Source organism: Apis dorsata, unplaced genomic scaffold (assembly GCF_000469605.1).
Source record: "Apis dorsata unplaced genomic scaffold, Apis dorsata 1.3 scaffold_564, whole genome shotgun sequence".
In the NCBI taxonomy this organism is placed as follows: domain Eukaryota; kingdom Metazoa; phylum Arthropoda; class Insecta; order Hymenoptera; family Apidae; genus Apis; species Apis dorsata.
Window position 1 is genome coordinate 13,043 of NW_006263776.1, and position 17,315 is coordinate 30,357.

Here is a 17,315-nt window from a genome sequence, read left to right on the forward strand (position 1 = left end):
AATATGTAATATGAAATTTTTAGCATGAAATTAAGTTGTAACAAAAATAATAATGAAAAAATAATAATGAAAACAAAAAGCCATGACAGTAGCCTAATAAAGTAAAGTATAGGCCTAAGCCAATGGTACCTTATGTAAGCCAGTGTACATACCATACCATTAAATCATTAAAGAACAATAAATTGTTGTGTATACAATATTATATACAATCTTATACAGACATATATATATAAATATATATATATTATATAAAAATATTATATGTAAGTTGTACACATATTTAAAATTATGTTATTTGATTATTAAACAATTATATAAAAGAAATATGGTTGTTTTACAATATACCAAATTAAAATAAAAATTAATTCATGTTACATATATTACTATTATATTGTAAGCATTATTTTTGTAAACATTATTTTAAAAATGCAATTGAAAAGAATGATGTAGGCAAGATATAAATTAAAATGTTTATTTTGCAATCGTTAATTAAATATATTTGTACATTATTATTAAGAGAAATATTTTTTATTCATAAAATTATGTTTTACGAATTTCTTTCTAAATTAGAACAATTTTTTTGATTCCATATTTTATGTTAGAGAAATATAGGATGGACATAAAATGCTTTCAGTGTCAAGAAATAAAAAGATTACTTATGTAATAATATTTTTTGCTAGAGTAATGATTGCTCCAACATGATTTTTTCAAAACCTGTAGGTGGAGGATGAATAAAATTATCCAAAATTAAGTCTAGAATGGCCCCATCATCCACTATAAAAAAAAATTATTTCTTATTTAAAATATTAATTATTAAAACATTAAATTCCTTTTTTTTACAATTACAATATTACCATAAAGTACTGGATAAACAGTTCCTTTTATGCCCATTACTGGAGCACCTATTGGTTTTCCATTTAAATAGAAATTAAGTTCTATGTGATCATAAGATACGCTCTGATAAATAAAAAATAATTAGTTTTTAAATTAAAAATGCTTTATAATTATTATAATTATACTTACTATAATATCTCCTTCTTGAACTGAACTTTGAATCTTATGTATTTCCTGTTGATTATGCCTTATAATAGAATCATAATTAAGAGCCCAACTTTCTTTGTCATTTCCTCCAATAGTAATATTGAGATCTGTGGATCTTGTAGCTAATCCAATAGCCCATATACCACCTTGTTGTATTTTTACTTCAAAATAACTTTTGTTTTGGACAAGAGGAGCATTTGTTAAGGCACCACCACGACCACATACTCTTAGACCATTTTTTACTATCACAACTTCATGTCCTGCATCAATTTAATATTTTTCTTACTTATTGTTTTTGTAGTTTTCGAAAAATTTTTTAACATTAATATAAAATATATAAAAATAAATTTAATATTAATAAATCATTAGAAATACTAAATGTACACTTTATCTTTAGGAATGCGAACATACATTATATGTAAATGTGACGATACGATTAACACATTTTAAATAATATAAAGTTAATGTTATTTCAAGATTAAAATTAAAAATTACCCATATAAGACGTGTCTAAAGATATAGGATTTGGTTCTCTTTTCGGTGTTTGAGTTGCGGCAAAGCCAAGGCCGTCAAAACAATTTCTCAAACAGCAAAACATCATCTTTGTTCCCCTTTCTTTATAGTTTGTTTAGATTAACGATTGTAGCATTGTGACACTGTTAGGAGAAAATTTTTTTTCTCCCGTAAAATGAAACGAATAACTCACGATATTTACTTCGATTACATCGAGAATATTAAACACCATGCAATATTTGGGTATGATAGTAAGTTAGTATTGTGCGTATTTCAACGCAGAGATTGAACTTTGAGGTTTCCGTGTGTAGGTAGATTATACGTACATGACAGAAAATGGCTTCCTTTCAAATTTGTGCAATCAATATTAAATTCTTATTTACTTTATATAGGTATGTTGCATTTTTGTTAAAAAAATTTAATATTATTATTAATTTTTAAAAAATTTTAAATATTTGTATAATTTAAACTGGAAATTTTAATATATTACGCGTATGAAATTTAAGGTTATGTTTTTCATTTAAAAATACGTAAATACGTAAAAAAGATTTTATTAAAATTAATAAGACAAGTAATAAGATAAACTTTTAATATTAAATGTGAAATAAAATAAACTAATATTCATATTTTGAACGTATAAAAAATGAAAAAATAAATATATTTAGCAGGAAAAAAAAGTGAAACTGGTATTTAGTACCAAAGTGGTATTTATTTGTTTATTTTATACAATAATAATTTTTTATATCCGACTGGGATACAACATCTGTAACAAAATAATGAAACATTGGCAAATTCATTTACATGTTACATGTAAGTAGTCAAATTATTAAACTTACAATCCTGATACGATGACCCATAGCTTTAGCTGGTAGATTTTTCTTAAATTTAGCACGTACCGAACCACTAGTTCCATGTGGCCGGGTTACCTTACCCCAAATAGCTCTAACTTTTGTTTTCCTGCTTTTCTTTCCAGGAACAGGTGTTTTATTTTTTGCCTGTAAATCATTAATATATTATGACCATAATAATATTTAATTTATATTATTTAATATTGTACTACAATATTAAATTCAAATAAAATAATTTAAGGAAAACAATGAAAGTTACCTTATATACATAAACACATCGTTTTCCTACATAAAAATTTGAATCCTGTTTATCTCTAGCTCCTTCAACTTTAAGAAGTGCTGTGTGTTCATGTTGATTACGCAATCCACGTTTATAACCAGTAAAAATGGCTTTAGCATAAAGACGTCCGTGTCTTTTAAAAGGCCTCTTTTTTAAAGGAGGAGGTTCTACTGGCTTCTCTTTCGGTTTCTTAGTTGCTTTCGTTTTAGACTTTGGTTCAGCAGGTGTGTCTGCCATTTCTAATAGAAAAAAAATACGAACTTTATAAAGTATAAAATTATATTACGACGAAAATTTTATTGCTTAAAAAACCAAGTTTTAATTATAATGAGCAATAACGATATATATTAAATAAATTCTAGAATTAATACAATGTTTTAGGTTATGATAAAGTAATGTTCGAATTGTAGACAAAAAACAAAACAAAATTTCACTTTAACGTCAAACTGAAATGTATTTAATACAAGTTTTTTTAAAAAGATTCTCAGAAAACAATTTAATATTAAAGTATTAATATATTATAACAAAATACACGCGTTTGTTGTTATACGGCTGAAAATGCCATGCAAAGATAGATTCTCTAAATCCATTGAGATCGATAAAAAATATATCAAATATGACAATGAGAATTATTACATGATATCACAAAACAATTAATAACAACTTATAACTATTATTAATCTGTCAATTTAATTAATTTAACATATTTTAAATAATAAATATGAGAATCTGACACTAGAAAACGTACCGGATGTATATCACGAACTAAAAGAAACAGGAAACTGTAGCCCTCTTACGACAAAAATATAAAATAATTTGAATGATAATGTAGTATGTGATATTATCAATGGAATAATATTTTTGTTCGTAAATATTTTGAAAATCTAATAGATGTCACTACATGTTCCATTTTTGTATTTCAAAATTATTTTTCAAAAAAATTTAAAAAATAATTATTTATATTTTCATATAATATCAAACTTTATATTATATTTTAATTATATATTTAATAATTGCATGTAATCACATAATTTTAATAATTTTTATAATTAAAATTTTAATAATGGAAATTATAATTTAGAATTTATATAATTTATATTCAGAATGATAATTTAAATTGCATACGTAAAAGCTTTATTCGAAAAATTTGATGAAATAGATATACGAAACTTTCAACATTCATCAATTATAATTACAATTATATTTGTTATTTTATAAAAATAGATCAATATATATAATACATATATTAAAATTAAAAATGATAATCTAATTTTTTAGAATTAATCATAGCATTTCAACTAAAATTTTTATATAAAATGTTTCATTTAAAAATAAATTTTCAAATATCTCACTTTCTTTTTTTCTTTCTTTTTTTTTTTAATATTTGAAAACAAGAATTTTTTAATTTTTTACCAATTTTTTTGAAACTCTAAAATATTACAAGAATTAAATGAAATAATTTTGAAGATAGTAAAGTAAAAAAGAATAATAAAAGAACTAATACTATAAAGGTTTAAATCGAATCTATAATCCAATGTATGTAGAAAAAGATAGAGATTGACAATGTATTTATCAAGAAAAAGAAAACATAATCTTTTCCACGATCGAAAATTTCTTTTTCTTTTTTTTTTCCAATTTCAATCGAGTTTTTTTTTCATTGAATTATCACAATGCTTCGATAAGCTCAAATGAGATATTCGCGCGGCGATCTCTCTTTACATTTTTCTACGTGATTAAAGTCAAGAATATCGTGTACACGTCAAACAAGCCACGCTTTGTCCCGCAAAATTAACACGTATAGGCGCGAACCAATTCAGGACACGTTCCAAGAAAAGTGATATGAAAGCAACGATTCATCGATTTTATAGTACAATCCTCTTTGCTCTTAATCAGATCGAGAAAATTGAAGCACAAATGATTCTGTTTGTTATCTCTGTAATACACGAGGTGCTATTAATTTTATCTTTAACTTTTTGACATTTTAGATGAAAAATTCATCTAAAATTAATCTTTAAGAGAATTTTCATGACAACTTTATAACTTGTAACATTCTCTAAAAAAAAAAATTGCATACATAAATTTTTATAAATTGTAAATATGAATGTAAAATTGTAAATGCATAAATATTTACAGAACGTGCAAAAAAGAACGCGAAACAGCATCGCGAAAAACAAATTAAATTAAAATTAAACTTGAGCGTGATAATTATCGGTACATTTGCTTTAAAAATCGTGGCTAAAAAAGAAAGCCTCTAATTAACCTTTAGCATTAATCCCCGAACAAAAGAAAAAATTATCGCCAAAAAAATTATTCCACCTTCGACCGAAAACAATTAAACAAAACCAAACTACTCAACACTTCCCAACATTTGTTCAACTCGAACCAAGCCACACTCCGGAACAACGAAAAATTCTCACTTTTTCTGCTAAAAAAAAAAAAAAAAAAAAAAAAAAAAAAAAAAAAAAGAAAAGAAGAAAAAAAAGGGGATTGAAGCACAGAGGAAGAACATAAAAGCGGAGAACATTTCGTTTCCAATGAGAGGTCGCTCTTTACGACTCGCATTGTTCGCAAACGTGCTCGAGCGTTTTACGCCGATAGAGCGTGCTTAAAGCCCCCGATATATAAAAACCGTTCGTTTATTTTTCGCGTTTTAAAAATTTCGGCCCATTTATCATCCGACCCTTTCCTTCCCTGACGAATTAAATTTCGCCTACGACCCTCCCATCTTCATCAACCCCCCAACCAACCAACCAACCTGAGGAATTCACTTGGACTTCCCCAGTTTCTTACGCTCTCCTCGCGACAGCCTAACCCCCTCATATATAATATTTTAGGATAAAAGAGAAGGAGGGAAGAAGAAGAAGAAATAAAATCGTGGACTGCCGCCACCGGTGGATTTATGCCTTCTTCGAGAAGAAGATTTACGATCGAACGGCTTCCACGTTGCGGTGATCTCGAGGATCGTGCGAGAATCTCGTGAATTATCGGGGAGGGAGAGAGGAAGATATACACAGTTTCTGTAAATTTTTTTTTTTTTTTTGGAGGGNATGTATATCCCTCCCTCTTTACCTGGTTCAGGAGCGTGCAAAGCAAGTTTGGAAGATTTTTGTCGAGCGTCTCCTTCCTCAGTTATTTCCGGTTGGTTACGCGGCGGTTGTTGGAAGTGGGTTATGCGCGTTTCGAAATTGCGAAAGTGAGGTAAGAAAATAGGTTGGATACGTGTACGTGTTGAAGATACGGCGATGGTAATGGAAATTTGTTGTGCAATGGAATTGTACACAACCGTGGTCTTCTCTGAATGGAATGGGGTATTTCGAGGATATGTAAGATTCTTAAGGCTGTAAGGTCTAATCTTGGATTACATTCGGATAATTGAATCCGCGTACATATACACACACGGTTTTAAATAGATCGTAAAATTTAAAATTTCTTTTTGCTCGCCACCACTTGTATATCCATACATTCCAGAAGAGTTGGAAACGAGCTACGAGGAATGAATTAGACAATCGTATCTGTACATGTACGTACATAAATTATACGAACGAATGATTAACCACCAAATTGTTAAACCATCCTACTACATCTATCAAAACTCTCCTCATTAACATCAACCATTTCCATTCAATCCAGCTCGATCCATCCCATTCATCCCAGTCTTCAAACACCGATCCAACAAGTTGGTACACCGTCCCAAACACCATCCCCCTCCCCTGTAGTGTACAATACCACTTCCGTCACAATTAAACCATACAAACCCTTTCTCCGCTCTTTCACCCGCTCTCTCCTGTTCCAAGACCACGGCTACCTTCAATTTCACACGCGTTCGAAACGCATTCGAGCCGATCAATACGATACGCCTCGCGATCGAATCGTTCCTGATCGAATCCTCGTCGCCATCGTCGCGAAAACCGTTCGTTTCGAAATTCATCGTCGTTCGAATCGGGGGGAGAGAGAGAGAGAGAAAGAGAGAGAGAGAGGGGGCACACGTATCAGATTCGGCGCTCGTTTTATGCGTCGCACAGTGGGGAATAATCGGAGCGGAAATTCACCGGGCATTGTTTCTGCTGGCGCAGTTCACTCGACGCCGCAGACTCTGTCATTCGAGCCGCTCGCTCGTTCCTGCTCGTCATCGTCATTATCATTGTTATCAACCCCCTCCCTCGTACCACCCTGTCGTCGTCGTCGTCGTCGTCGTCGTCGTCATCCTCCCTGCTAGACACGCGACAAATGACGATCTCACCGGGGTGAAACCGGAGAGAAGCTGTTTTATTTTTCTTCCCCTCGCTCTCTCCTCTTTTTCTACCTCCTCCTCTTTTCACCTCCGCCCAGAAGCCTTTTTTTTTTCCCTTTTATCTTGCCCACTTCTCGTCGATCGTCGTCTTCGCGTGTGCACGAGAGCTTTTTGCGATTGCGCTTCGATGCTGGCCGATGCTGCTGGTGATTACTTATCTCTCTTTCTTTCTTTCTCTCTCTTTTTGTTTTTATTATTCTTCGATAATAGCAGAAGCAGTGATAATATTTTTTGTTGATAACATTGAAAAATTCGTATTATTTTGTATTAAAATTTTAATTTCTCTAAGATTCTAGAAGATTTTTGAATAATGGTGTTTTTTTTTCTTCATTTTTATGATGATTTTTGTGATGATACGGAGTATGTTTGGAACAATGGAGTAATTATTATCGCGACAGAATTGATTTCGAGAGTAGAATTCGAAATTGGAATGATAATTATTGGAATTACAACACAGACATATCCAATATTATCCCCAATTTTTACTCTTTCCAAATACCAATCTCATTCTCGAGGCAGAAGATAACCAGAAAATTCTCTAATTTTTCAAAAATCAATTTCCCATTTCCGTAGAGATATCAACAAGACGCAACGTATTATAAAATAAGAGACAAAAATATCCTGAAACTTTCGAATCGTTGAATAAATTCGACCATCGGCCCCCTCCCTCTTCAGGTATCATCGACTCGCCCCGTTTCCAACTCGTTCAACGCGTCTCTGTCGCTCGTCGACCGCCCCTCTCTCTCCTCGTCAACGAGCTTTTGTTCGTCTTCGTCCCACCCTCTCGAGGGACACAGGAAACAATGTCATCTATCTTCCGCCCGTGATCCACGTCCGGTGCATCGTGGCGAAATTACCGGCACTGATACAGCGCACCGCCGTCGTGGCACACCACACGAGGGCATTCACACACGTGGCATCCACACAGCCCGCCGCAGTATCGCCCTACTTATCCGCGTGCGTCCTCCCATGGCGACGCTTTCCTCCAAATGCCGCGAGATGGTGGCGCCATCCACTCCAAGAGTGGAAGAGCGTTACTTTCGGGTCAAATTTTTCTAATGGAAGGTAAGCGCGATTCGGTCTCTTTCTTAGGTGATTTATGACGTTTGGCAGAGGGTGTTGAGGCGTGGAAACGAGGAACGAGGCCTTGGAGACGAGGAAGTTGCGTCTTCGATGTCTTCTTTCTTTTTTTCTTCAATGGAAAGAATCATAGCTATGATTGATCACGTTTGACGAAAGGACGTTTGAACGTATGTAAAGTGGTTGGATAAAGTTTTGGAAAAGATGTGGAACATTATTTATGGAAATTTGGATGAGAAAGAATCTGGACGAAGTTTGACGAATGTTGAAAGAAACATAATCTAATTTTTTCTTTGGAGAAAGAAGAAAGAATGTTTCTTTTTTTTAAACACTTCTGCTGAATTTATCGACAAATGTGGTATAAGGGATATTATTCTTGGATATATGGAATGTCGTATGAATGATTGGCGATGTTTGATGTTGATTGAGAGTGTTGGAGTATGGAAATGTAGTAAAGTGGAAGAGAATGTTGAAAAGATCTAATTTTTCTTTGCAGAAAGAAGAAGGAATGAAGAAATTTTTTAAACGCTTCTGCGGAATTTATCGACAAATGTGGTATAAGGGATATTATTCTTGGATATAGGGAATGTCGTATGAATGATTGGCGATGTTTGATGTTGATTGAGAGTGTTGGAGTATGGAAATGTAGTAAAGTTGAAGAGAATGTTGAAAGGATCTAATTTTTTCTTTGGAGAAAGAAGAAGGAATTTTTCTTTTTTTAAACACTTCTGCTGAATTTATCGACAAATGTGATATAAGGGATATTATTTTTGGATATATGGAATGTCGTATGAATGATTGGCGATGTTTGATGTTGATTGAGAATGTTGGAGTGAATATGAAAATGTGGTACAAGAATGTTGAAAAAAATCTAATTTTCTCTTTGAAGAAAGAAGAAGGAATGAAGAAATTTTTTAAACACTTGTGCTGAATTCATCAACAAACGTAAGATTTTCGTATTATACACGATGGAGAAGAGGTTGGTACGTTTACAATTTTATCTATCCATCTTTATGGGCACTTGTGCTTGTCTTAAAAGCACCCGAGAGAAGTTCGTAAAGGCTGTGCACGTAAAGTTTCTCTCGAGATAATGGCCACGATATGACTTTATCATGAGGCAGTGGTGTTACTTAAAAATTCTCATATCGAAGACAAGAAGACTGGTTCCTTCCAGTTATCTTACGTTTTTTTTTCTCGTTCGAAATTATTTCCACGACAATTCCTCGATGACGAGCATCGTCCATTTCTTTTGGAAAATTTTTACAGAGATATAAAACTGTTTAACGACTTTGTCCCCGAGAAACGTTGATATTTTATAATCATACTCATCGTTATGAAATAATAAAAATCTTTCTTCGATAAATTCAAAGTATTCGTGAAGACATTACATTATCACTTATTCAATTTTTCAAATTGAATTGAACAGAAATTCCTCCTACAAAAAATAAATCTTCCACCATCCCTTTCTCAAAACATAGCTCAATCGATCTTAAAACACGGCAAAATCGCAAGAAACCCTCGATCAATTTTCCAACGACCCCCAAAACCAAGAGAGAGAACGTAACGCGAATTAAATCATCCTTTCTCCCCTTTTTTAACAGAGACGCAAAACGAATCGGTGGAAAGTTACCACTCACCATCGAGACTTTCGATAGTAGCCACCATCTATACACACACATATACACACATTCACGGAAAGGAAAGGGACACGCGGACGGCGCAGATGGAAAAGGGTGAATTTCCTTCCGCGCGGAAAGTTTGGAGCGTAAGGATCTCTTACCGGCCGCTAAAGGGTGAAATATTGAATCTCTCGGGGTCCGAAGAGAAAGAAATGTAACTCGCGTTTTCCTTCTTCGATCTTTCCTCCCCCTCGTTCATTCTCACGTAGGGATCGCGATGGCCCTCGTCCTACGTGCCCGACACACTCTTACCAAGTTTATGACAGCTCGTCCTATATGTATCCTATACCTCACGTGACGGGGAGGGATGGTTTATCGATCCGCTGGGCCGAGATCTCCGCCACGAGCTGGAAATTCGCCGCGGGAGGATTCCTATCTTTTTCCTTCCTTTCTTTACACTTGACTCGGGTACACTCTTTTTATTCTTTCCTCCCCTTTTGCTTGCTCCAAGTAATACGCTTTTAATGCGTATTAACGATGCGATTCGTTTTTTGGATAATCGAGTCAGTGGAAGATGAAGGAAAAAGGGGAAATAGTCAGTGAAAGATGAAGGAAAAAGGGGAAATAGTCAGTGGAAGATCAAGAAAAAAGGGAAATAGTCAGTGGAAGATCAAGAAAAAAGGGAAATAGTCAGTAGAAGATGAAGGAAAAAGGGGAAATAATCAGTGGAAGATGAAAGAAAAAGGGGAAATAGTCAGTGGAAGATCAAGGAAAAAGGGGAAATAGTCAGTGGAAGATGAAGGAAAAAGAGAAAATAGTCAGTGGAAGATGAAGGAAAAAGGGAAAATAGTTAGTGGAAGATGAAAGAAAAAGGGGAAATAGTCAATAAAAGATGAAGGAAAAAGGGGAAATAGTCAGTGTAAGATAATGGAAAAAGGGGAAATAATGTTTTGGTGGATATTATTTTTAATTGGAAAGAATTTCGAGGGATTCTGGTGGTATAGTGGATCATATCTGATTTAAGGACCTGATCCTTTGAATTACAAAATATCGTATCAAGAAGATTTAATAATATCTTTATCACGATGAATTTATCTTCTCTCACTTATTTTCACTTTGTTTCCTTCGTTTGTCTTCAATTCAATCGTTATAATTCTTCTCCTGATCTCTAAATAGTATTGTTCCATCACAGGCGTAGTCACTAGAGAAACGAACGAGGTTAATAATAATTAAATAAAGGAAAATAAAAATTTTGGATCGCATCTCGATTATTATAAATTCTTAAAAAGCCAAAGAACTCGAAGAAGAATTTTTCACCCTTCGATACCTCGTAGGCGCCATCTTGATTTATCGGCGGGTGCCCCTCAAACGCGATTATATCGCTGTTGAACTCCTCCAAAGAAACTGGGGAAACGGATGAACTACGTATTCCGACCTCGTGCGGCCGTTTAACGTTCTTACTAGGTAGGGTGCAGCTGCAACTTGCTTATTCGGACCGGAATTATATATACCGTGTGCAAACCGCCATTTATTCGGAGTCGCTCCATTGGAGGAAGTTTATGGGCAACCAGCTTTCACAGACATCGCGATTAATTGGGAAATGTTGAACTGAAAATACTAAAAAACTTGGTACGTGGAACTTTTTTTTCCCCAGAGAATCTCTTCTTTTTTATCGAGAGAAATTGAAGGAATCCTGTTCCACCAGATTGATCTTCTAAGTTTCTAAATGATTTATCAAAATTTGTACGATTTGTACGACTTTTTTACTGAAATTTTACATTGAAGATGATTTAAGAGTTTATCTTTTAAAACAAATTTGGAGATTAATATTATAGAATGACGTTTACAGTTAACTCACTCGTGCGATAAACGTTTCTAGATCGAATCGTACAAATTTCAGATTTCAAATCTGTTTACTGTGTGATGAACGTAGGAACATTGTGGTATCTACTTGGACAGATTTAGAATGAGAAACTTTAAAACTTGCTCCCTAATAAATAGAGTGGTTACCTGGGAGGTGTGTGCAAGAGCTCATACGGCGCTTGCCAAGTGGAATATCCACGCCCAAGAGCGCAAACACCAACCGACCAAGTCTAGAGACCAGGATTTGAGGTCTCGGAGTCTTAACTGATACCGGTTCGAGGTTGAAAGTTGGAAGTTTGGGGTTCGTGACAAGACATTTAGGATCAAAGTCCTGATGTCTTGCGATAAGGTTGTTCCACAAGGACGTTCGTGGTAGGGAGTAGGTCGTCGAATTTCGGTTGAGCGCGACCAAGGCTAATCCAGGTTCGAGATCCACCTTGCCTCTTATGACACGAGGATCGTCAAGATTCAATATGGATGTGGAAAGATGGTACACGATATCACAAAATTTCACGAAACTTTGAAAACTTCCACTAGCCCTAGAATTGTTGAGATATTAGAACGTGTCAGGATGTGTTGAATGAAATTTAATGACAAGGTATCAGTTTTACTTTTGCTTAGTTAATAATCATATATACGTATGGAAATAATAAATAGTTTTATCTGATTCGAAGTTACAGCCGCGTTAAAAGAATTTGTAGAGGGGATTGGATAGAAAAGCTACGTTTTTTTAAAGCGCATTGTTGCGGGCGATGTATCTTTTCGAGGGGAAATTCTTGGCAAGCGGGAGCATCCCAAAGCAAAAGCAAGATCCGTCTGACTCGGGTCGAGTTAAGTCGGGAGAATGGTTGAAATTATAAAGGAGCGATAAAACGTCGCTGAAATAAGCAGATGTGCTTTCAGCTCACTCGCTACGCTTTATTAAATGGACTGACAATCCATCCTGCCTCTTGTACCTTGTAAAAGATAAAACTACTGAATTCCACGATAGGTAATTTTCCAAAAAAAAAAAAGAAAAAAACGAAACCAAAATGGATAATGGATTTTAACAAATTTTAATTTCATTCTTACAATATCCTCGTTCTTCGTTTCAAATTTTCCAACGTTCAGAAATAATTTCTTTTTTCTTTCTCTCTCCCTCTCCTCTTCTCCTCCTCTCTTTTCCAATTGCTCAAACGGTGGAAACACACTTTGCCAACCCTCCACGTTTCCGCTTTCACTCTTTGCTCGCGCCATTCGCCGATTTCAATCGATCAAACCAGTGTCGTCCAAGCCCCTCGTTCGCAACCGTGGTGAACCTCAAAGAGTCGCATGGTTCCTCCGTTTCCGCCCCGGGAAATGGAACGTGCTTTCGTCGTTTCAGGCATAATATTTGAACGCATGGCGGCCATATATAATTAACTACTCTCACAATTTGCTCAGTTGGATGAACGCTTTACGACGCTTAATTAAACTTGTATAATAATTGTAAATTATAAATTATAATTGAAATGGGGAGGTATTACAGTTGTATAAATGTTTTTGCTAATTTTTGTCTTGGTAATTTTTGTTCTATGCTTCTTTCTGTGCAGAGTGGAAAATAGATGGATTAATTAATTAACTCGATAAATTATTATTTACTTGCCTACGATGTAAAAATGTAATATGGAGAAAGTGGGAGAGGGGGGTGAATTTTTCGTCAATGAAACGAATCAATGTTGAGGATAAATTATTATTAACTTCGTTCTTAATTTAATATATATTATAATAATAAGGAGTTTATCTATTAAAAGAAACGATATTTCTATTGAATAAGATCTTTTTGTTTGATTAGATGTAAGAAAAAAGATACTTGAACAATGTTTGCACACTTTTTATCTCTTTGTTCGATACACAAACTTGATTTGATCAAACAGCAAATACACTCTAAAGAATCCGATGAATTCTTCATCACAACACGTTAATTACAAATTCAAAATCATTTCGATTTCATGATTTAATTAAATTCCATTAATCCAATCGAACAACGCCAGTCAGAAAAATATTTAATCAAAACAATCTACGATTTCCCTTTTTTTTTTTTTTTCTATTATATATTTATCAATTCCACTTTTTTCTTTTTAATTTCTCTTTTTCTCACTTGTATCATCGTTATCAGAATGTACACACTTTTTTCACGAATATATTTTTTTCTCCCCTTTTCTTTCTTCCTTTCTTTCTTTTTCTTTTTTCTTTTTTTTCTTTTTCTTTTTTTTTTTTTTTAATTTGAAAGCACAGCAGAGGCAGTGGCCACGGAATAAGAGAAAATGGCCGGTAATTTACGACGGTCCTACAGCGACACTTTACGCGCGTACCATTCCACGCTCTTCCGTTCTATTTATAAAGCGAATATCATACATCACGATTTCTTCAATTACCGCGCGGATTTTATGGCCTAGCGTTGCTTTGTGGCCGACTCGAGCCACACCGGATGTTTGTGCAGCTTTCACGGACGACACCCGTGGTGGAAAATCTTTGAAAATCCTTCCTGATTCGCGTCAAGTCCCGATCGATTCGGAAAGATTGATGCTTTGCTTTGGGAATTATTCATTTATATAGTCGATTTATCGAAGATGTTTGTATTATTGATTTTGAAAAATCAATAATGATTTTGAAAAATATGCGGAAATAAGAAAGTTAATAATGTTAAAATTGAATCGTAGGGAAGGAAATTTTCTTTAATCAGTTTCAATTTTGTAAATTTGATCAATTTATTTTATTTATACTTTTTCTTTCTTTGAAATTCTCAATCATCGTAATCTATTTTTCTCCAATTATAGTTTCACTATATTTTTGTAGAACGCGTTTAATTTCATATAAGAATTGGATTCATAAAAAATTATTGAGAGGGAACTCGTAAAGAACAAAATCGTAAAAGTTATTTACCAAAAAATTAGTTCTCTCTCGAAGGAACAAAGAAAGAATAGAAGAAATCCTGCAACTTAAATCAAAACTTCTGTCCTAAATCCTCTTCCAAACTACTCTTCTAAAAAATCTCAAGAATCTACAAAAAACTTCTTCCTCCTACCCTTTCCTCCTAAAAAAAAAAAAAAAAAAAAAATAACTTCGGTAAAAGGGGAAAAATAAAAAGGGGTAAAAAAAATTTCAAAAAAAAAAAAAAAATAAATGACTCTCGTAAAATGTGATAAATCAAAATGTGATAAAAAAATTCTCATAAAAAGAAAAAAATTATATTTCTCTCAATTATATTTCTCCAACTTTTAAGGATCCTATACCCCTTCGAAATCTCAACTCACCAACTCCTGTCGACAAGGATTAACCCCGCTTATTGGCATAAAAGCAACTTCGTCGCGAGTAACGCGAACAGGTTGTCGCGTGGCGAGAAATCTAAGAAAACGAGCACGCCATTGCTCGAAAAGTAGAGCAACGATTTCGAGGAAATCGTTCGATGCACCTTATTTTGACGATATTTATCACGTTTGCAATTTCAAATAAAAATTTCAAAAATGGAGAAATAGAAATATTTTTGGAATATTCTATAAAAAAGTCAACAAATACAAACTTGATTGAAACAATCAATATCGATATCAATCGAGCATTTCGCTTCATTTAACTCGATAAATAAGCTTCGATAGACATTTCTATATTTCCTATTCGTTTTGACATCCTTAGAATCGATCGTTCGAAAGTGTTCCACGAAACGTATCGACACTTGCATTAAGGCAATAGTAGTTAATGGTCACTGTGGCGCTAGTAGTCGCGACATTGGTTGCCATGGCGTTAACTTGGAAGAAAAAAAAAAAAAGAAAAGGAACTCGTTCCAGATATGATAAACGTAGATTAAATCGTTCTTTGTGATTACCGTTGTTCCATGGCTACGATGGCTGGCTATTTTGCATATGGATCTGAAACGCTCGCGCGCATGTTTTACGACTCGAGCCAAATTACATCTGACAATGCGTCTTCTGGAGTGGAACGATGTCGTCGTGACGTTGTTCGCGTAATTTGCAGATGTGTTGCCGCGTTACAGCGACAATGGAGACCCTGGTGATGGTTATGGTGGTGGCAAGTAGTTTCAGAGAAGAACGGACTGCCGTTCTACCCCCTTTGAAATCAGCCATTGTTAACACGTTGGATAGCCATAGTATTTTTGGGAATTACGTTTTGGAAAATTGGAATAATATTTTCGAAGCAGCATCGTGTTCCTTCTGAAAAGATAAATTAAGCTTTTGTTAATTAAAAAGTGAATTTTAAAAAATTGTCCATCTCCTCCTTCTTTTAAAGTATTAAAAAAAAAAAAAGGAAAAAACTTTTCCATTCGAAAATTATCGGGTCGAATCGGATTCGAGGCTTCAATTTACGAAACAAACAATCGAAATTGCGGTGGACGAAAATCATTGGAGGGTGAAAGAAGGGGGATGAGAGCGCCGCGTGCTAAACCATTTTTCCCCCCCGCTGAGTTATCGCTGTATAGCGGCGAGTGACGGTCATGATTGTTGTCCGGGAGGACAATCTGTTACCGCGTGTCCATTCGTAACGATATTTTCCAACCTTCCAGCCGCGTGACATTTCTCTCGTCGCGTCGACACGGGGATTTTTACTGCCCGACCATGGATTCCCACTCTTTCCTCGATGATTCGACTTGGGGGTTGCCGCTTTACGAAAAATTTATTGGGGCAACAGGAAGGAAAGGATATTTAGGAAAGTGGGATTTATCCCATTTTCGCAAATTTTCTGCTCATTTTACTCTACCGGATTTTAAGTTTTCGACGTTAAGTTTAGAACGATTTATAGAAACGGATGTTCAGGAAAGTAGAATTTATCTCGTATCGCAAATTTAGATACCGCGAGAAATATATTTTTGCGTTTAAGTTTAGCTTTAAAAAAGATTTACGGAACAGTAATGGGATGTTCATTGAAATTTCTTTCATTTTGCAAATTTAGAAAGATATATATATATATATATTTAAAGGTGGTATATTCCGTCCCGCTTTTGATAAATAATTTAATTTGATGTGGAATGGCTTTAGAGGAGAAAGTTGAATTATCGATTTTCCTCCGAATTCTTTGATAACTTTTGATCGAATACGTGCTAATGATACGTTCATTTATCTTTATTAAATCTTGAATCTTTAAACACATTTCCCCCTAATAACTAAGATTTTACTCACACGAGCATAGAAACGAATAATTTTCACATTAAATCATTTATCACTATATTACGCACATTTTACACATTTCGTATATTCCGCGTGAATTATTATCGGTGTACGTTGTCACAAAATTTCATAATTTTTAATTTTTAATTCATAATTTTGCACCCGAAATGTAAATTATGCCGTACAAAAACCAAATATCGGGAATTGCATATTTCGTATAAATTTTCACGTGCGTATCCTAAAAATATGCCAATATTTAAAAGCCAAAAAATAAAAAAAAGTAAATAAAAATAATTTTATAATCGTACACGCGCGTGAAAACGCGTGTGGACACGATATAAATTTTGTTTAAACAAAAGATATGACTCTTTGGTATATTGAAATTCCTTTTAAATTTCTTAAAGAAGAGAGAAAGTGGGATCAATTAGTATTCAATGAAACTAATTGTCCAATCCCTCCTTCGCCCTTGATTTTTCGCATTTCCCATCGGATATCGACTTTCTCGAGGGGGTGGTCGCTCATTCCTAACCGATCACGATGTGGATTAACAAGACGAACGTGATGAATGGAGAGCTTTATTCGTTACGGTTGGCGAAACTTTTTTTTTTTTTCTTCTCTCTCTGTCTCCTCTCCTCTCCTCTC

The 17,315-nt window shown here is 34.1% G+C and overlaps 2 protein-coding genes across 4 annotated transcripts in view; both read right to left on the bottom strand.

Moving 5' to 3' along the window:
• Window positions 1–456: 456 nt before the first annotated feature.
• On the bottom strand, window positions 457–1,901 carry LOC102680670 (SPRY domain-containing protein 7). Its single transcript, XM_006620925.2, has 4 exons — window positions 1,537–1,901; window positions 1,024–1,301; window positions 855–957; window positions 457–774 (listed from the first exon to the last, which is right to left on the bottom strand). The coding sequence occupies exons 1-4, from the start codon at window positions 1,640–1,642 to the stop codon at window positions 677–679; spliced, it is 585 nt and encodes a 194-aa protein (XP_006620988.1). The 5' UTR covers window positions 1,643–1,901; the 3' UTR covers window positions 457–676.
• Window positions 1,902–2,243: 342 nt separating this feature from the next.
• LOC102680354 (60S ribosomal protein L35a) overlaps window positions 2,244–17,315 on the bottom strand; it is an 18,042-nt gene continuing 2,970 nt past the window's right edge. The window contains exons 2-5 of one of the 3 annotated variants that reach the window (XM_031513043.1): window positions 11,544–11,547; window positions 2,662–2,921; window positions 2,391–2,549; window positions 2,244–2,317 (exon numbers count right to left, since the gene is read on the bottom strand). In XM_031513043.1, the coding sequence (XP_031368903.1) occupies window positions 2,294–2,317; window positions 2,391–2,549; window positions 2,662–2,919 (441 nt within the window). In that variant the 5' untranslated portion in view covers window positions 2,920–2,921; window positions 11,544–11,547 and the 3' untranslated portion in view covers window positions 2,244–2,293. Of the gene's footprint in view, window positions 2,318–2,390; window positions 2,550–2,661; window positions 2,922–3,318; window positions 3,494–11,543; window positions 11,548–17,315 lie in introns of those variants that run through there. The other 2 variants (XM_006620922.2, XM_006620923.2) reach the window with 2 other exon arrangements.